This window comes from Melospiza melodia, chromosome Z (assembly GCF_035770615.1).
Source record: "Melospiza melodia melodia isolate bMelMel2 chromosome Z, bMelMel2.pri, whole genome shotgun sequence".
In the NCBI taxonomy this organism is placed as follows: domain Eukaryota; kingdom Metazoa; phylum Chordata; class Aves; order Passeriformes; family Passerellidae; genus Melospiza; species Melospiza melodia.
The window spans coordinates 2,209,560-2,222,350 of NC_086226.1; the positions used below are offsets into that span (position 1 = coordinate 2,209,560).

The 12,791-nt window shown below is 45.6% G+C and overlaps 1 protein-coding gene across 1 annotated transcript in view; it reads left to right on the forward strand.

The window, feature by feature from the left end:
• LOXHD1 (lipoxygenase homology PLAT domains 1) overlaps positions 1 to 12,791 on the forward strand; it is a 152,005-nt gene that overhangs the window by 34,559 nt on the left and 104,655 nt on the right. Inside the window, exons 5-7 of the mRNA XM_063180704.1 lie at positions 7,659 to 7,757; positions 9,406 to 9,554; positions 12,489 to 12,612. Of these exons, the coding sequence (XP_063036774.1) occupies positions 7,659 to 7,757; positions 9,406 to 9,554; positions 12,489 to 12,612 (372 nt within the window). The remainder of the gene's footprint in view (positions 1 to 7,658; positions 7,758 to 9,405; positions 9,555 to 12,488; positions 12,613 to 12,791) is intronic.

Consider the following 12,791-nt stretch of genomic DNA (forward strand, 5'->3'; position numbering starts at 1 on the left):
TACATATGAGTTGTTTGCTTCTGAGTAATGGCAAGTGCCCTCTGTGTGCAGGATGAGGCCTTGCTGCATGGTGAAGCATTCAATAAACAGGGTGTGTAGAAGTAGTAATATCTTTTACCACCCATTTAAAACACTGAGAAAAAAAAAATTGTGATGCTACCTGGCATACTGAGCATCCAGAAATGTCTTTTCTTTTTGATCAAAAATGCTTCCTTTGTTCTAACAAGGACTTTACTTTCCCTGCAAACTTTGCCCAACTTATTGTCACTGTATCCAAAATGAGGGAGCTGCTGACATTCTACTTGTCACATCTTTTTTTTTTTTTTTTCCCTGTGTTTTTTTCTCTTTTTTTGGTTTATTTTTTTTTCTTTTCCTAAAGATAGGTAAAAGAAATGAGAAATGGAAATGTAGAAATAAAACGAAACACCAGTGACTTGAAAAATGCAAAAAAATACACTGAGTCATGAAAGGGGACAGAAAAAGGGATTTGTAATTCACAAAGAGAGAAAAGATTTTGGAGAGGCAAGAGTGTGTGGCTGGTAAATAGATCTCTGTGTACCCAATACCAAACAGAGAGTACAGCATGTTTTTGAAGACGTGTGATAATTTTGACTAATTATGTCTATATATGGAAATTAATTCAGCTTTCAGTTTTGAAATGAAGTAACTTTTTTTAAAAGTTCTGATCTATTCAAAGCAAGACTGAAGTACAGAGTTAACAATATGATTTTTGATAACACTGTAAATTTATTATTTATTTCACTCTTATTTCTCAGAAAATGTGTTTAAACCAAGAGGATATTCTCAACGATTTCTTCAATTTTGATAATAGCAGATGTGGTGAAAGCAGAAAAGAGATATTTCTTTTGTGAAATATTTGCCTTTTTTTTTTTTTATTTTAAATGGGCTCCCACCCTGGGGCTGAACTAATGAAAAATAATGATAAATCTTGGAGAATTACATGAACAAGGATTTCTGCACCGCTGTCACAAGGTGGGTTGCCATGTGCTAAGCTCCATGCCTCTGCAACTAAACCACCATTGTCTCCTGAGCAAGGTCATTTAAAGCTCACTTCAAAAAGTCATCATCACTTTGAAGTCACAGTAGGAACATCAGTTTAGCATATCCTACAAGCAAAGCCTCCTGCATGTGGTAGATTGCCTCTCACAGGCCCTGCAGAGGGATGATCCAGCCTGAATCCTAACACATTAACTGTTTGGGCGCGCGCCTTGCTTTCCTGTGAGAGCTGCAGGAAATGGAGGGGAATCTCTTGGTTTGTGGCCAGGGTGGGGAGGCCAAAGGGACTGGGTTCATCCTGGGAGGGGCATGAGCAGTGGCTGAGGGTGATGCAATACTACAGAGCAGCACAATCAGAGTCACAGAATACCCCGAGGCCACGCAGACCCCCAAGGAGCATCCAGTCCAAACCCTGGCCCTACACAGGACAGTGCAAGAATCCCACCCTGTGCCTGAGAGCATTGTCCAGATGCTCCTTGAATCCTTTCCTTTTCCCTCCTTGAGTGACAGCAATGATAACTCTCAGGAACACACTTTTGGAGAGCTCTTGTGAGATTAAAGGAGTGCTGAACCAGGGTCAAGGCAGCTCAAAGCATCTTTGGTGCTGCCTCCAGGGACAGGAACCCCAAAGCCTTGCAAAGGCTCCTCAGCATCTCTCCCCTGCTAACACCAGGTTTTGGCAGAGGTGCTCACAGCCAAAAGGAATGGAATCACAGAATGCTTTGGGCTGGAAGGAGCTTCTAAAGCTCAGCTATTCCAAGCCCCCACAGTGAGCAGTCACATTTGCAACTGGACCAAGTCACTCAGTGCTCTGCCAAATGCAAAACTCCTCCTTCTCCAGCACCCCCTGCTCCAGGCGTGCTTGTAAGCTGCATTTCCAGTTTGAACCCTTGGTTAAAGATACTGTTCCCCACTTCTGGAGGCACTGCTCATTAACAAATGTAGCTGTCAATCACCCTTGAAAGAGATTAATTATGTTTGAGCTCTAAACCAACCCTTAGAATTCAACACTGTTCTGAATGGGAGAAAAAAGAAGTCCTCTTTATCTGTGTGCCATTGCTTTGTGCAAGAGCAGGACCCAGTTTTGAGACAGAACTGGCTGCTGGTGAGCTCAGAGGAACCCCTCTGCTTTTACAGGGGTTGCTTTAGGCTCTAATCATATTTTGCTGTGCAAAGCTGTCTCTGGGGTCCCTGCTACTGTGCCACAAAGAGGTTTAATGGGTGGGCTGGGTGAGTTCTACTTTCATTTGTAGACACTCAGCTGCTGGATACACAGGACCAGCAGGACATCTCCAAGCAGAAGGTCACCAGAAGCTAATGCAGGAAGAGGTTATTTTATCCTGGTGGGATGAGCTCTCTGCCAGGACAAACAAGAACTAAATTCAAATGTTTGCTGTGAATCAAGTGTGTTGGGAGGCCAGGTCCCAGCTTTGTGCCCTGGCCATGGGCTGTCTGACATTTTAAGGATGCTCTGACCCAGAGCTCTGTCACTGAGGACCTTGCTGCCAGCAGTGGTATAAAGCAGCTTCCACTTTGACAAGTCAGTCCCTTCCATCAAGCAGAGGTTTTTTCAGACAGTTCCTGGTGGGCTGGATTGACTGACTCGATCTGACAGGCAGGAACCAAGGCATCTGGGTATTAAACCTCCATCCTGAGTTGGTGCAAGGCTGTGGCACACTCAGGGTGAAGCTGTACCTTGTCTGCAGGTCCAGGTGCCTGCCTCTCCCCCCAGCAACAATTCTTTCCACACTAACCACAAAAATATTCCTTTTCCAGCAGTAATTCAGAGATGGTAGCAGTGCCTCTGCCCTGTCCACCCAGCTCCTTTCCCCCAGCCCCTTCCCAAATCTGCCTGCTCAGTGCTGAGCAGCACAGGATGGATCTCCAGCACTGCAGCTCCTGGGAGCAGTGTGAAAACAGAGGGATAATTGCCAAGAGTTGCCTTATGAGAAGGATCCATCCCTGCCTACGGCTTGGTTCCTTGCTTTTAACCCCGTGTGCTTTGCCTGTGAGGGCTGTGACATTTCCCAGATATTGGATCCACAGCAGGTCAGGCGCATGGGAGGCAAGCACAGCTGGGAATTCACTGTGCCCTGCAGGAGGTGATAACCCCAGGTAATGAAACACAGTCAAATTGGTTTTCCTGCCCAAATCTCAGGCTTCTGCAGCAGGAAACTCAGCAGATTGTGCATAAACATACTATCTAATGCCCCAAATAATAGTAGATACAAAATTCCTTTAGGCGTTTCCATCCTAGGGTGCTTCAAGTGACCATGATATCATACTGCTAAATAAATGACATTAACAGATGAATACCACACGGCTGGGCAGTCAGCTGCAGGTTGCAGATGGCAGGATTTGTCTGGGATGTGTCCATGCATTTTCCATGGCTGGAGGCAGGACAGAGGCTGCACAAGAGCACCCAGGGGTGCTGGGTCTGGATGGAAATATTCTGGGCAGTGTATGGGGCTGATGCTGCATGCAGGGTGGGGATGACAGTGGGGACAGCCTGGATGGGAAAGCTGGGGGCTTGGAGAGCAGCAGCCCCGTGCCCTTCATCCCCCAGGATGTGTTGGGAGTGCATCACATTCACAGATAAAACCCTCTTGGCTCTCAGTGGAGAGAACCTGACTCCAGCCCACAGTGCAAAATTAACCTTTCCTCTTGTCTGTTGAAAGCTGAGGCTGAGTTAATCAGTAGCAGACAGGCTGATTGAATGCCACTCCTCTGCTAAATTAATGCAGTAGGGTCACATCAGTGCCACCCCACTGTCTCCCAGAGATGGCATCCTGGTAATGCCTTCAAATGCAGACACACAACTGTGAAGAAAGGGAAGGTGCTGTTACCACACAGGGCATTTACACTTGTGCATTGCAATGTGAAAGTGGAAAGACAAGAGAAAATAGCTACTGCTCTTCCTACTGATTTTTTTGTTGGCTGTTCTGCTCTTGGCATCTTGCAGTACGTGCCTCTGAAGCTGCTAATTTTGCTCCTAGGAAAGCTCCCCTCCCCGTGCCTGTGCTGCAGTGAGCCTGTGCACTGCTCGGTGGAAGCACAGCTTTTACATTAACATTTTGCATGTTCTCAGTGCTAGGAGAAGCATTCAGGAGGAAAAAAAAAAAAAAAAGATATCCAGGCAACATCTTGATCTGTGTTTCACTGATGAAGTCAGAGCCATGTATTTGGATTTAAAAAAATTAAAAAAAAAAAAAACTTTAAAAAAAAAAAAAAAAAGAAAAAAAAAAGCCAAGTGGGTATTTTTGAAAAGATGCTTCTGCCACGGGCTTAAAAAATAGGGAACAACATCCACCCATGATCAAAATGAAGAGTACTTGACTTATGGCAGATCTCTTCCTGGCTGCCGCGAGAGCTTTCTCTTGCATGCTTTTAGCAGCTGAATCCTCACTGTCTTTTTAAGAGGCAGCATCCCTTTCCATTTAAATTGCTCATCCACCATGTCACTCTGTAAGATGTGCTGATGTACGAAGAACAGAAGGACCCCTGAGCAGCATGAAGAGCTCCTCTCCTTGCTGCAGCTGAATGTCAAATTGCTTAGAGAGGGAGAAAGTGCTGGCAAAAATTCAGCATGGCTCAGGGCTTGCTTTCTGAAGATGGAGGAGCTGAAATTTTTTCTGAAAGCAGACCTAAGGGTCAGGTGTGGGGACAGGTTTGAGCATCCAATTTCAGAGTCGTTAAGAAGGAAAAAACCAATGAAAAGACCTTATGAGCACAGGCTAGGCATTGTTTGTGAAGCAGGAATGTGCTCTAACCTAAGTCAAGGACCTCTAATGCTCTTGAAGTAGTTTTGCCTACAGAAACACATCAACGTCGAAAAGAGCCATGCCAGGGCATGCCATACACCACAGCCATGCTCATATTAGAGGGGACAACATAAAACCCTCACAGCACAGTGCCCTGTGACTGCCACGAGTCCAAAGTGATGGCCCATCCCTGGCTCAGGAGCCAGCTCTGCCTCAGGGCTCCTCATGCTGACACTGAGAGCAGCACTGTGTGCCACAGAGCCCTTGAGACCCCTTGGTTTTCCAAGCAGGAGGTCAAAACATGTCATTCTGGACCTTAGATTGGAAATACAACCATGCTGAGGAACATTTAAAGGTTTTGGATCTAGCAAGTAATTTTACCAGCATTTTCCTTGCTGGCCAGATGTGCCCTAGCAGTAGACATGCAAGGTGCCCTTGCTGCACTGTGTTTGCTCACTTGCTTTTCATGGACTTGCTCTCTGCATGTCTTCCTTGATGCTCTGCATGCATTGAGACATCCCTCTGGGCTCAGAGTCTCTGTATCTCAGAGACATAAAGCCTTTTCCTGCAAGGGGAATGTAAGCTAAGCCACTGTAGCTTGTCCTTTTGAGGATCCTGTTATCCTGTCAGGTTCTTCTCGCTCCCAAAAAGTGGAGTGGAAAATTAACCACTGACATCAGATTAAATATTCTAGAGGAGGTGCAAGGAGCAAAGCTTCTTGGAAAATGTGATCTGTAATTAAAGACTGCAAGGTACAATGGGTCAGTTTTAGTTAGAGCAGCTTAGTGGCCAAGTAGGAGACATAAATTGCACCATCCCCACACTTTGCTAATGCAAATGAACACTTTTGGTGTTAGTGTCTCTCTAGCAGGTTGTTAGAGTTAAAGAGAATCATTAAGGCATTTTCTCCCCTGTCTGAGCCCAGCTCTGTTCTTCTCTTTCTTGTTATTTAGTATTTGTTGCAGTTTTATCATTATTATTTTATTTGCCGTGGCATGTTTTGCAATGAGGCGCCAGGGATGTCAGCTCGATTTTTAGCCTTTTCCCAGCACATTCATTAAACTGTGACAGGTGATTTTCCCTTCTGTTTGGGCTCTGCCCTTGCACTCCTCACCCTGGGAGCTGAGAGCGTCGTTGTAATTCAGGGGATGGTCCAACAGCCGCTCTTCTTCCCTTTGCTCTCACGTCCTCTGCCTCTGCGGGAGCACATGCACCAGGTCTCTGCTGTCTTCTGGAATAACTTTTAATATGCACTGATTATGGGGGAGGAGGCAGGGGATCTGTTCTGGGAGTGGTAACCCAGTGTTGGTGATGTTCCATGGCTCCTGAGAGAATCCATTTCTGTAGCTGGCTGGGAAGTGCAGAAAAGATTATGCCCTAACTTGGCGCTTGCCAAAGGGAAAAAGGGTTGCAAACAAAGAATCAGGGTTAATGGTTGGACTTGATGATCTTAGAGGTCTTTTTCAGCCTTAATTATTTCATGATTCTGTGGTGCAAGAAGTTCTATTTTTGCCAAGGATCTGTGTGTGAGGAGACTTGTGCATTTGACCCTTTCACAGAAGCAGCGTGCCCAGGACTCAGAAACACAGAAGTGACATTGCACAGGGTTCAGTAACAGGAACTCTGTCCAGGGCTTGTGTGACATCGTGCACTGCTCAGTAGCAGATTTTGCATTCATCTTCAACTCTTTTGTGCCTTGCTGCCTGCCTCCAAACACTCAGATTTTCACTGCAGATACAGCACAAGGTGTCTGTCATGGCTGTTTGCTTGGAGGTGGTCGGATGACTTTAGTGGCAGATTTTGAACGTTGCTCACATTTGGCTCAAATTTTGGCTCAAATAACGTCACACTGAAAATCATGGAAGCTTTTTCATTGATTCCAGAAGAAACTGAGGTCACTTTTGCTGTCCTTGGGAACCAAGTGGGCCCCACCCTGATCTGTCTGAAGAACTTGCTTCTCAAATTCACTGACATGATGTGTGTAATGTCCATGATGGGCCTCACCCACAGGGGTTTGGTGCCATAGATGATGTATCTCCACGGTGTTACAGCTCCTGAGTCTACTACTGTTTCCTCATTAAATAAAAAAGACTGGATGACTGATTTTTTTGTTGTTGTTCTTGGGGTTTTTTTGTTTTTTTTAAGGAAAGAGTGGCCATCTTCACACTTTTGTTTCAAGCAGTGTGGCTGACCTTTCAGAGACTCACAGAATGTTTTGGGTCCATCCAGTTCCACTCCCTGCCATGGGCAGGGACACTTTCCACTGGACCAGGTTTCTCAAAGCTCCATCCAACCTGGCCTTGGACATGCCCAGGGCTGGGGTGTCAACAACTCATAGCAATCTGTGCCAGTCCCTCACCACGCCCCCAGGAAAGAATTTCTTCCGTATATATTCAGTCTAAATTTCTCCTTTCTCAGTTTAAACCCTTTGTTCCTTGTTCTATCACTATGATATTATTTCCCAAAAATACTTGCTTGGTATAAACTAAACTTTCAAAATAGCTCCAGGACAGAACTGGGGTCAGGCCTGAGCTTGGGCAGACTCCATAACTCATCGATGTTTGGAAAAAGCAGAGCTGGTCCATAGGTCCTTTGTATCCACATCAAAATTTTCACTTTCTCTTCTATTTCACTCTTCAGTGCCAAGGCCAGGAACCAAGTGATCTGTCCTCCTGCCCTGGGCAGTGAATATGCAGTGTCAGAATCCTGCCTATGGATTTTATTCCTCTTGTGGAGAAGGGGGTCATTGTACCGAGAGCCACAGTTCAGGCCACGCTTTCAGGATAGCACCAGCACAGCCTGGATTGGTCTGTACTGTTGGGTTTTGCATCAAACCATTGAGTTATTAATGTACTGGGATTTTTGCCTCCCTCATTGCAGTCAACAAATACGTGGTCCGGGTTTTTACTGGTGAAGTCAGCGGCAGCGGAACAGATGCAGATGTCTTCATTAATATCTTCGGTGAGAAAGGAGACACAGGTATTCAAATGCAAATAATTTCCTAAAATATTTCCTCCTGCTCTGCAGGCCTGTGATCTGAACAACACACACACACGCGCACACACAGGCAATCTGGCAAAGGCAGAATGATTTGGCTGAGTGAAAGGCACAACAAATGGTGTGGGGGCCCTCACATCCACAGCCCCTGGAAGGTGCATCTGCAATGCAGCAGCTGTGGCTGGGCGTGGGCATGACCCAAGTTACCTGACATTGAAAAAAAGCAGATTCTGGGAAAAACACAGCATAAACCACCAGCAGAAAGCAGTGGAGAAAGTGCCAACCTACTGAAGGATCCAACACCAATAGTATTTACAGGGAATGCAGTGGGAGCCTTGTGTCTCATTTTCCAGGTACCTGGAGGGATAATGACATCCCTTCTCTGTGGCGGAGGTGATGGCTGAGCCTGCTCGGCCACTTGTAAAAATAATTTAGGCAAGGTTTATATTAGTTGGGTTTGAATAGCTTTTTTTAGAAATATTGTAATTATTTTTAAATGTAGATTGTACTGCAACAGTGGTCTGGAAACTTTAATTTTTTTAAAAATTAATTGAATAATATTAAAAGATGTGCCCAAACCAAGCTCTCTGGGCCATGAAGAGAAGTGGGTGGAGATTGCTGGAGATCCCTGTAACCAGGGAGCAAATATTCTCTCGCTTCTTCACTACATCTATCCTGTCAAATTCAAGAAATAATGATATGATGTCTGCCAAGTGTCCTTGAACAGATTATAAAACCTGGTGGATAGGGCTCACCCTTGATTAATCCTCCAGAGTTTCACAGGGGGATTCATCTGATCTCCCTGAAGACATCCCAAAGTGGGAGTCTGAATCTTAGCTGGGTGTCCAGGCATTCTGTCATATCCACACAGAGAAATAACACCCCTAGAGGATGATTCATCCTCTCTAAGGTAAGAGGGATGAGTTGCCCACTGACCTCTTTCTCAGCACTGGAGCCTTGGGTGGGTTTCATCCCACTCACAGCATCACACAGGCTGCAAACGGGGGAACAGCTTTAATACTTTTCATAAAGGCAAACCCCTGTGGGATCAGGAAAAAGCCAACAGCCCCGGCTGGGTCCTAATTTGAAAATAAATCCTTCCTCTCGGATACAGCAAAGAATTCTGTGTCCTGAAATGTCAGAATCTGCAGCTTGTGACCAAAGCCTTTCTTGAACAGTTTGGAGATTTTCAAAGACAGTAAAAATAAAAGGGAAATGTGGTGATATGAAAAAAAAAAATATTTAAGAGCCATCTGGATATATATATTTCTGAAAGCTCTGAGAGCTGCAAGTAACTGTGACATTAGAATGGAAATCCTGGTCTTTTGTGGGCTTGAGAAAAGGTACCTTTTTTATTAGAATAGAAAGTCCTCTGCCTTTACCTTGAATCCTGGGTGCAGAGAGCTGATATCTAGGGAATATTTGATTCAGTCAGTGGTGAGTTTCTGACATTCCTAAATATTCCTTCACTTACAAACATGCGTGTGCCAGTAACCCTTTCCTCCCTGGAGTTAATTTTTATTACTTATTTGCTTGGGGGGGATTTTTTTGTTTTGTTTTGTTTGGTTTTTTTTTTGTTGTGGGACTTGTTTGTTTTTCTTTTATTTTTACTTTTTCTTTGCTCATTCAGGTGTGAGGAAACTGGACAATGACAAAGACAACTTTGAAAAAGGAGCAGAAGACAAGTTCACGCTCGATGCCCCGAATCTGGGAAAATTAAGAAAAATTAATATTGGGCATAATAACAAGGGAGGCTCTGCTGGCTGGTTCCTTGCAAAGGTTAGTTACTCCTGAGACATTCAACATAAGCATCTCATGGGCTCAAAATATCTCACCCTCTCAGTGGTCTGGTAGCAAGAGATTTAAGAATAATTGCTGGTGATACAGGTTACTGAGAAGGACACAAATAATTTCATTCTCTTGGCTTAACTCATTACCACGACCATAAAAATACCAGAATCCAAGAGTTATCTGTTGGATCTGTTCACAGTGAAAATTTGCAGACTCATAGCTTGCCCAAATTTAAGTGATTTGTCATTGGCTCAGCAAAAGAGATATGTTTGCCACAAAGACCCTATTCTTCCATTTTCATTTTAATCTCCTGCTACAGGGTAGGAAGGTATTACAGCTTTTAGTATAATACTTGAAGGAATATTTTAAAAGGGGAAATCTGTGACTCTCTCTGGTCTCATTTTCTTTCCTCTGCTGATGTAGTTTAACACAGCTGGCTTTAATCCACAGAAGACCTGACCCCATATTTGTAAATCCTCAATAACAGGATAGTTCAATGTAATACAAATGCAAATATTAGCACATGCTTCTCCCCCACCACACAATGCAGGAAAAGTTACAATGCTGGCAGCCCATGAAAAATGTGGAAGTAAAAAACAGAGAGGTTGTGCTCAATGTCATAAATAGTGGGTGGGAAAAAACACAGAAACTCATTCTCACATCAGAGGTGTAATGACATAATTTTTGATGAGGTTGGTGAGGTTGCTCAAGTCCCAAAACCTGGTGTAGTGTCTACTTGCAGCTATCACACCAAACCTGTACTCTGCCACAAGCCGCCAGGATATTTAAGTAAATAAATAAAATGCAGCTTTGGCCTTGCAAATTCAGAGGGAAGGTTGGAGAACTGAGCTAAAATAGTTCTGTTGTTGTCTACTGGTTTTAGATTTTTTTTCTGTAATTTGTTTCAATACTTGGACACTCTAGTGTTGTCACTCCAGGATGAACCTGTTCTCATGTTTCCTGTGTTTTCAGAGTGGCTTAATACTCAGAGATGGTTTTCCACCTCTAAATGTAATAACAAACCCACTGAAAGGAACCCAAAGAGGATCAGTTGGTAGAGAGGCATTGGAGTGCTGCTATTTCTCCCAAACCTCATCTATTTTAGTCTCTAGCACTCCAGCTCTCTCATGCTGACAATCCCAGCCCTGGCAGACTCTGCTGTCTGTGTCTGTGGAGGTACAACAGGACTCAGGAGTGCTACAGGCAACAGCACGGTGTGGGATGAATGACAGGAGGGGAAGCTCTGTTTCCCAAAGAATGGTTTCATAAATCTATCAGAAAGGACAGGTTTCAGATTCTCCCTCACTGTTGAGAAAAGTGTCAAGGGCTTTCTATAGTGATTTTTTTCCCCCCTCTGAGACATAACCCACGCAGAGGAGTAGAGATTTTGATTTCTTCTCTTCTGACCGAAATCCTTTAATACTCTTCTCTGCTGGTTTAAAATACTACAGTAACTCTATGGCAGGATTCAGGAGTCCAGCAGAAGATATCTCAGCAGGAGATGCCGAGAACTAGTCTAATATTAAAGGGGAATATTGTTCCCCAGCTTGTTTCAGCAAAGTATCACAGAATTCTAGAACAATCTGGTTTGACAGGAGCCTTTAAGACCCTCCAGTCTCATCCCCTGCCATGGGCAGGGATATTTTCCACTAGCCCAGATTGCTCCAAGCTCCATCCAGCCTGGCCTTGAATCTTCCCAGGGATCCAGGGGCATCCCCAGCTGCTCTGGGCACCCTGGGCCAGGGCCTGCCCACCCTCCCAGCCAGCAATTCCTAATTCCCAATGTGCCAGAATCTGTGCCTGCCCTCTGGCAGTGGGAGCCATTGCCTGGGTGCTGTCCCTGCCTGCCTTGTCCCCAGGGGCTGTGCAGCTCTCCTGGAGCCCCTGGAGGCCCTGGCAGGGGCTCTGAGGTGTCCCTGGAGCTTCTCTGGTGCAGCTGAACAGCCCCAGCTGTGCCAGGCTGGCTCCAGAGCAGAGGGGCTCCAGCCCTGGCAGCAGCTCCGTGGCCTCCTCTGCACTGGCTGCAGCAGCTCCAGCTCCTTGTGCTGCTGGAGCCAGGGCTGGGGCAGCTCTGCAGGTGGGCTCTCACCTGAGCCCAGGGGCACAGGGGCAGGATCCCCCTGCCCTGCTGCCCACGCTGGGGATCAGCCCAGGGCAGGGGGTTCAGGCTGGGGCAGGCCCAGCTCTCACCCACAGCACCCCCAGCTCCTTCTCCCAGGGCTGCTCTTGATCCATTCTCTGTCCAGCCTGTCTTTGGATTGCCTCAGACCAGGTGCAGGACCCTGCACTTGGCCTTGTTAAACCTCATGATATTTGCACAGCTTCACCTCACTGTGGTCCAAATCCTTCCAAATTAGAAACTGTTTCCTGCCACAGGGTTTTAATGGGAGTGCCTTTTCAATGGTTCCACCCTGGAGTAAATGTCTGGGATCTAGTGATAGTACTGTGTCACACAGGCTCATCTGATGGTCTGGATTTGCCCTGAAATTCCTAGGCATTATTTTATAACAAAGCTCTAAAGCAGAGAGGGAGAACACAGCCTGTTCCCAAAGCAGAACAAAGAGCTGTCGTTCAGCTGATGGAGCAGTGTGGCCAGCACACAGGCTCTGGAGAGGAGGAACACAGGCCAGGCCAGCTGGTCTTGATAGCAGAGACATCTGGTCTCGTGCACCGCAAGAGATGCAGAGTGGGCTCACTGGATAAAAAAGAAAGAAAATAAAAAATCTGGGGGTTTACTCACTGATTGTCTGAAATTCTATCAGCACTAATTGGGGAGTGGAGTGGGATCTGCCGGAGCATTGAGTATGTTAATACCAAGTGAGAGAGTGTAAATTTTTAAGCTTCTGCTCCTCTGCCACCCCACTGTGTAAAACCTTTGCTTTTCCCATGCTGTTTTCCAACGTGGTGTCTCTTTTCTCTCAGGTGATCATTGAGGACATAGGCAATAAATGTGTGTACCAATTCCCAGTTGGACGCTGGTTCGCTTTAGATGAAGATGATGGGAAAATCCAGAGGGACATTCTTGTTGGGGGCACTGAAGCCACAGGTAAAATCATGGCCCAAATCCATGGTGGGAAATGGGAAATTAAGGCAATTAGCCAAGTTTTCTTTAGTAGATTGAATGCCTTATGCTCAGGGAGGCCTTATGCTCAGGGAGGCCTGCAGTGAAGCAGGCCCATATTGAAGGCCTGCAGTGAAGCATCTGCTGGTGGTAGGCTTTGTGTG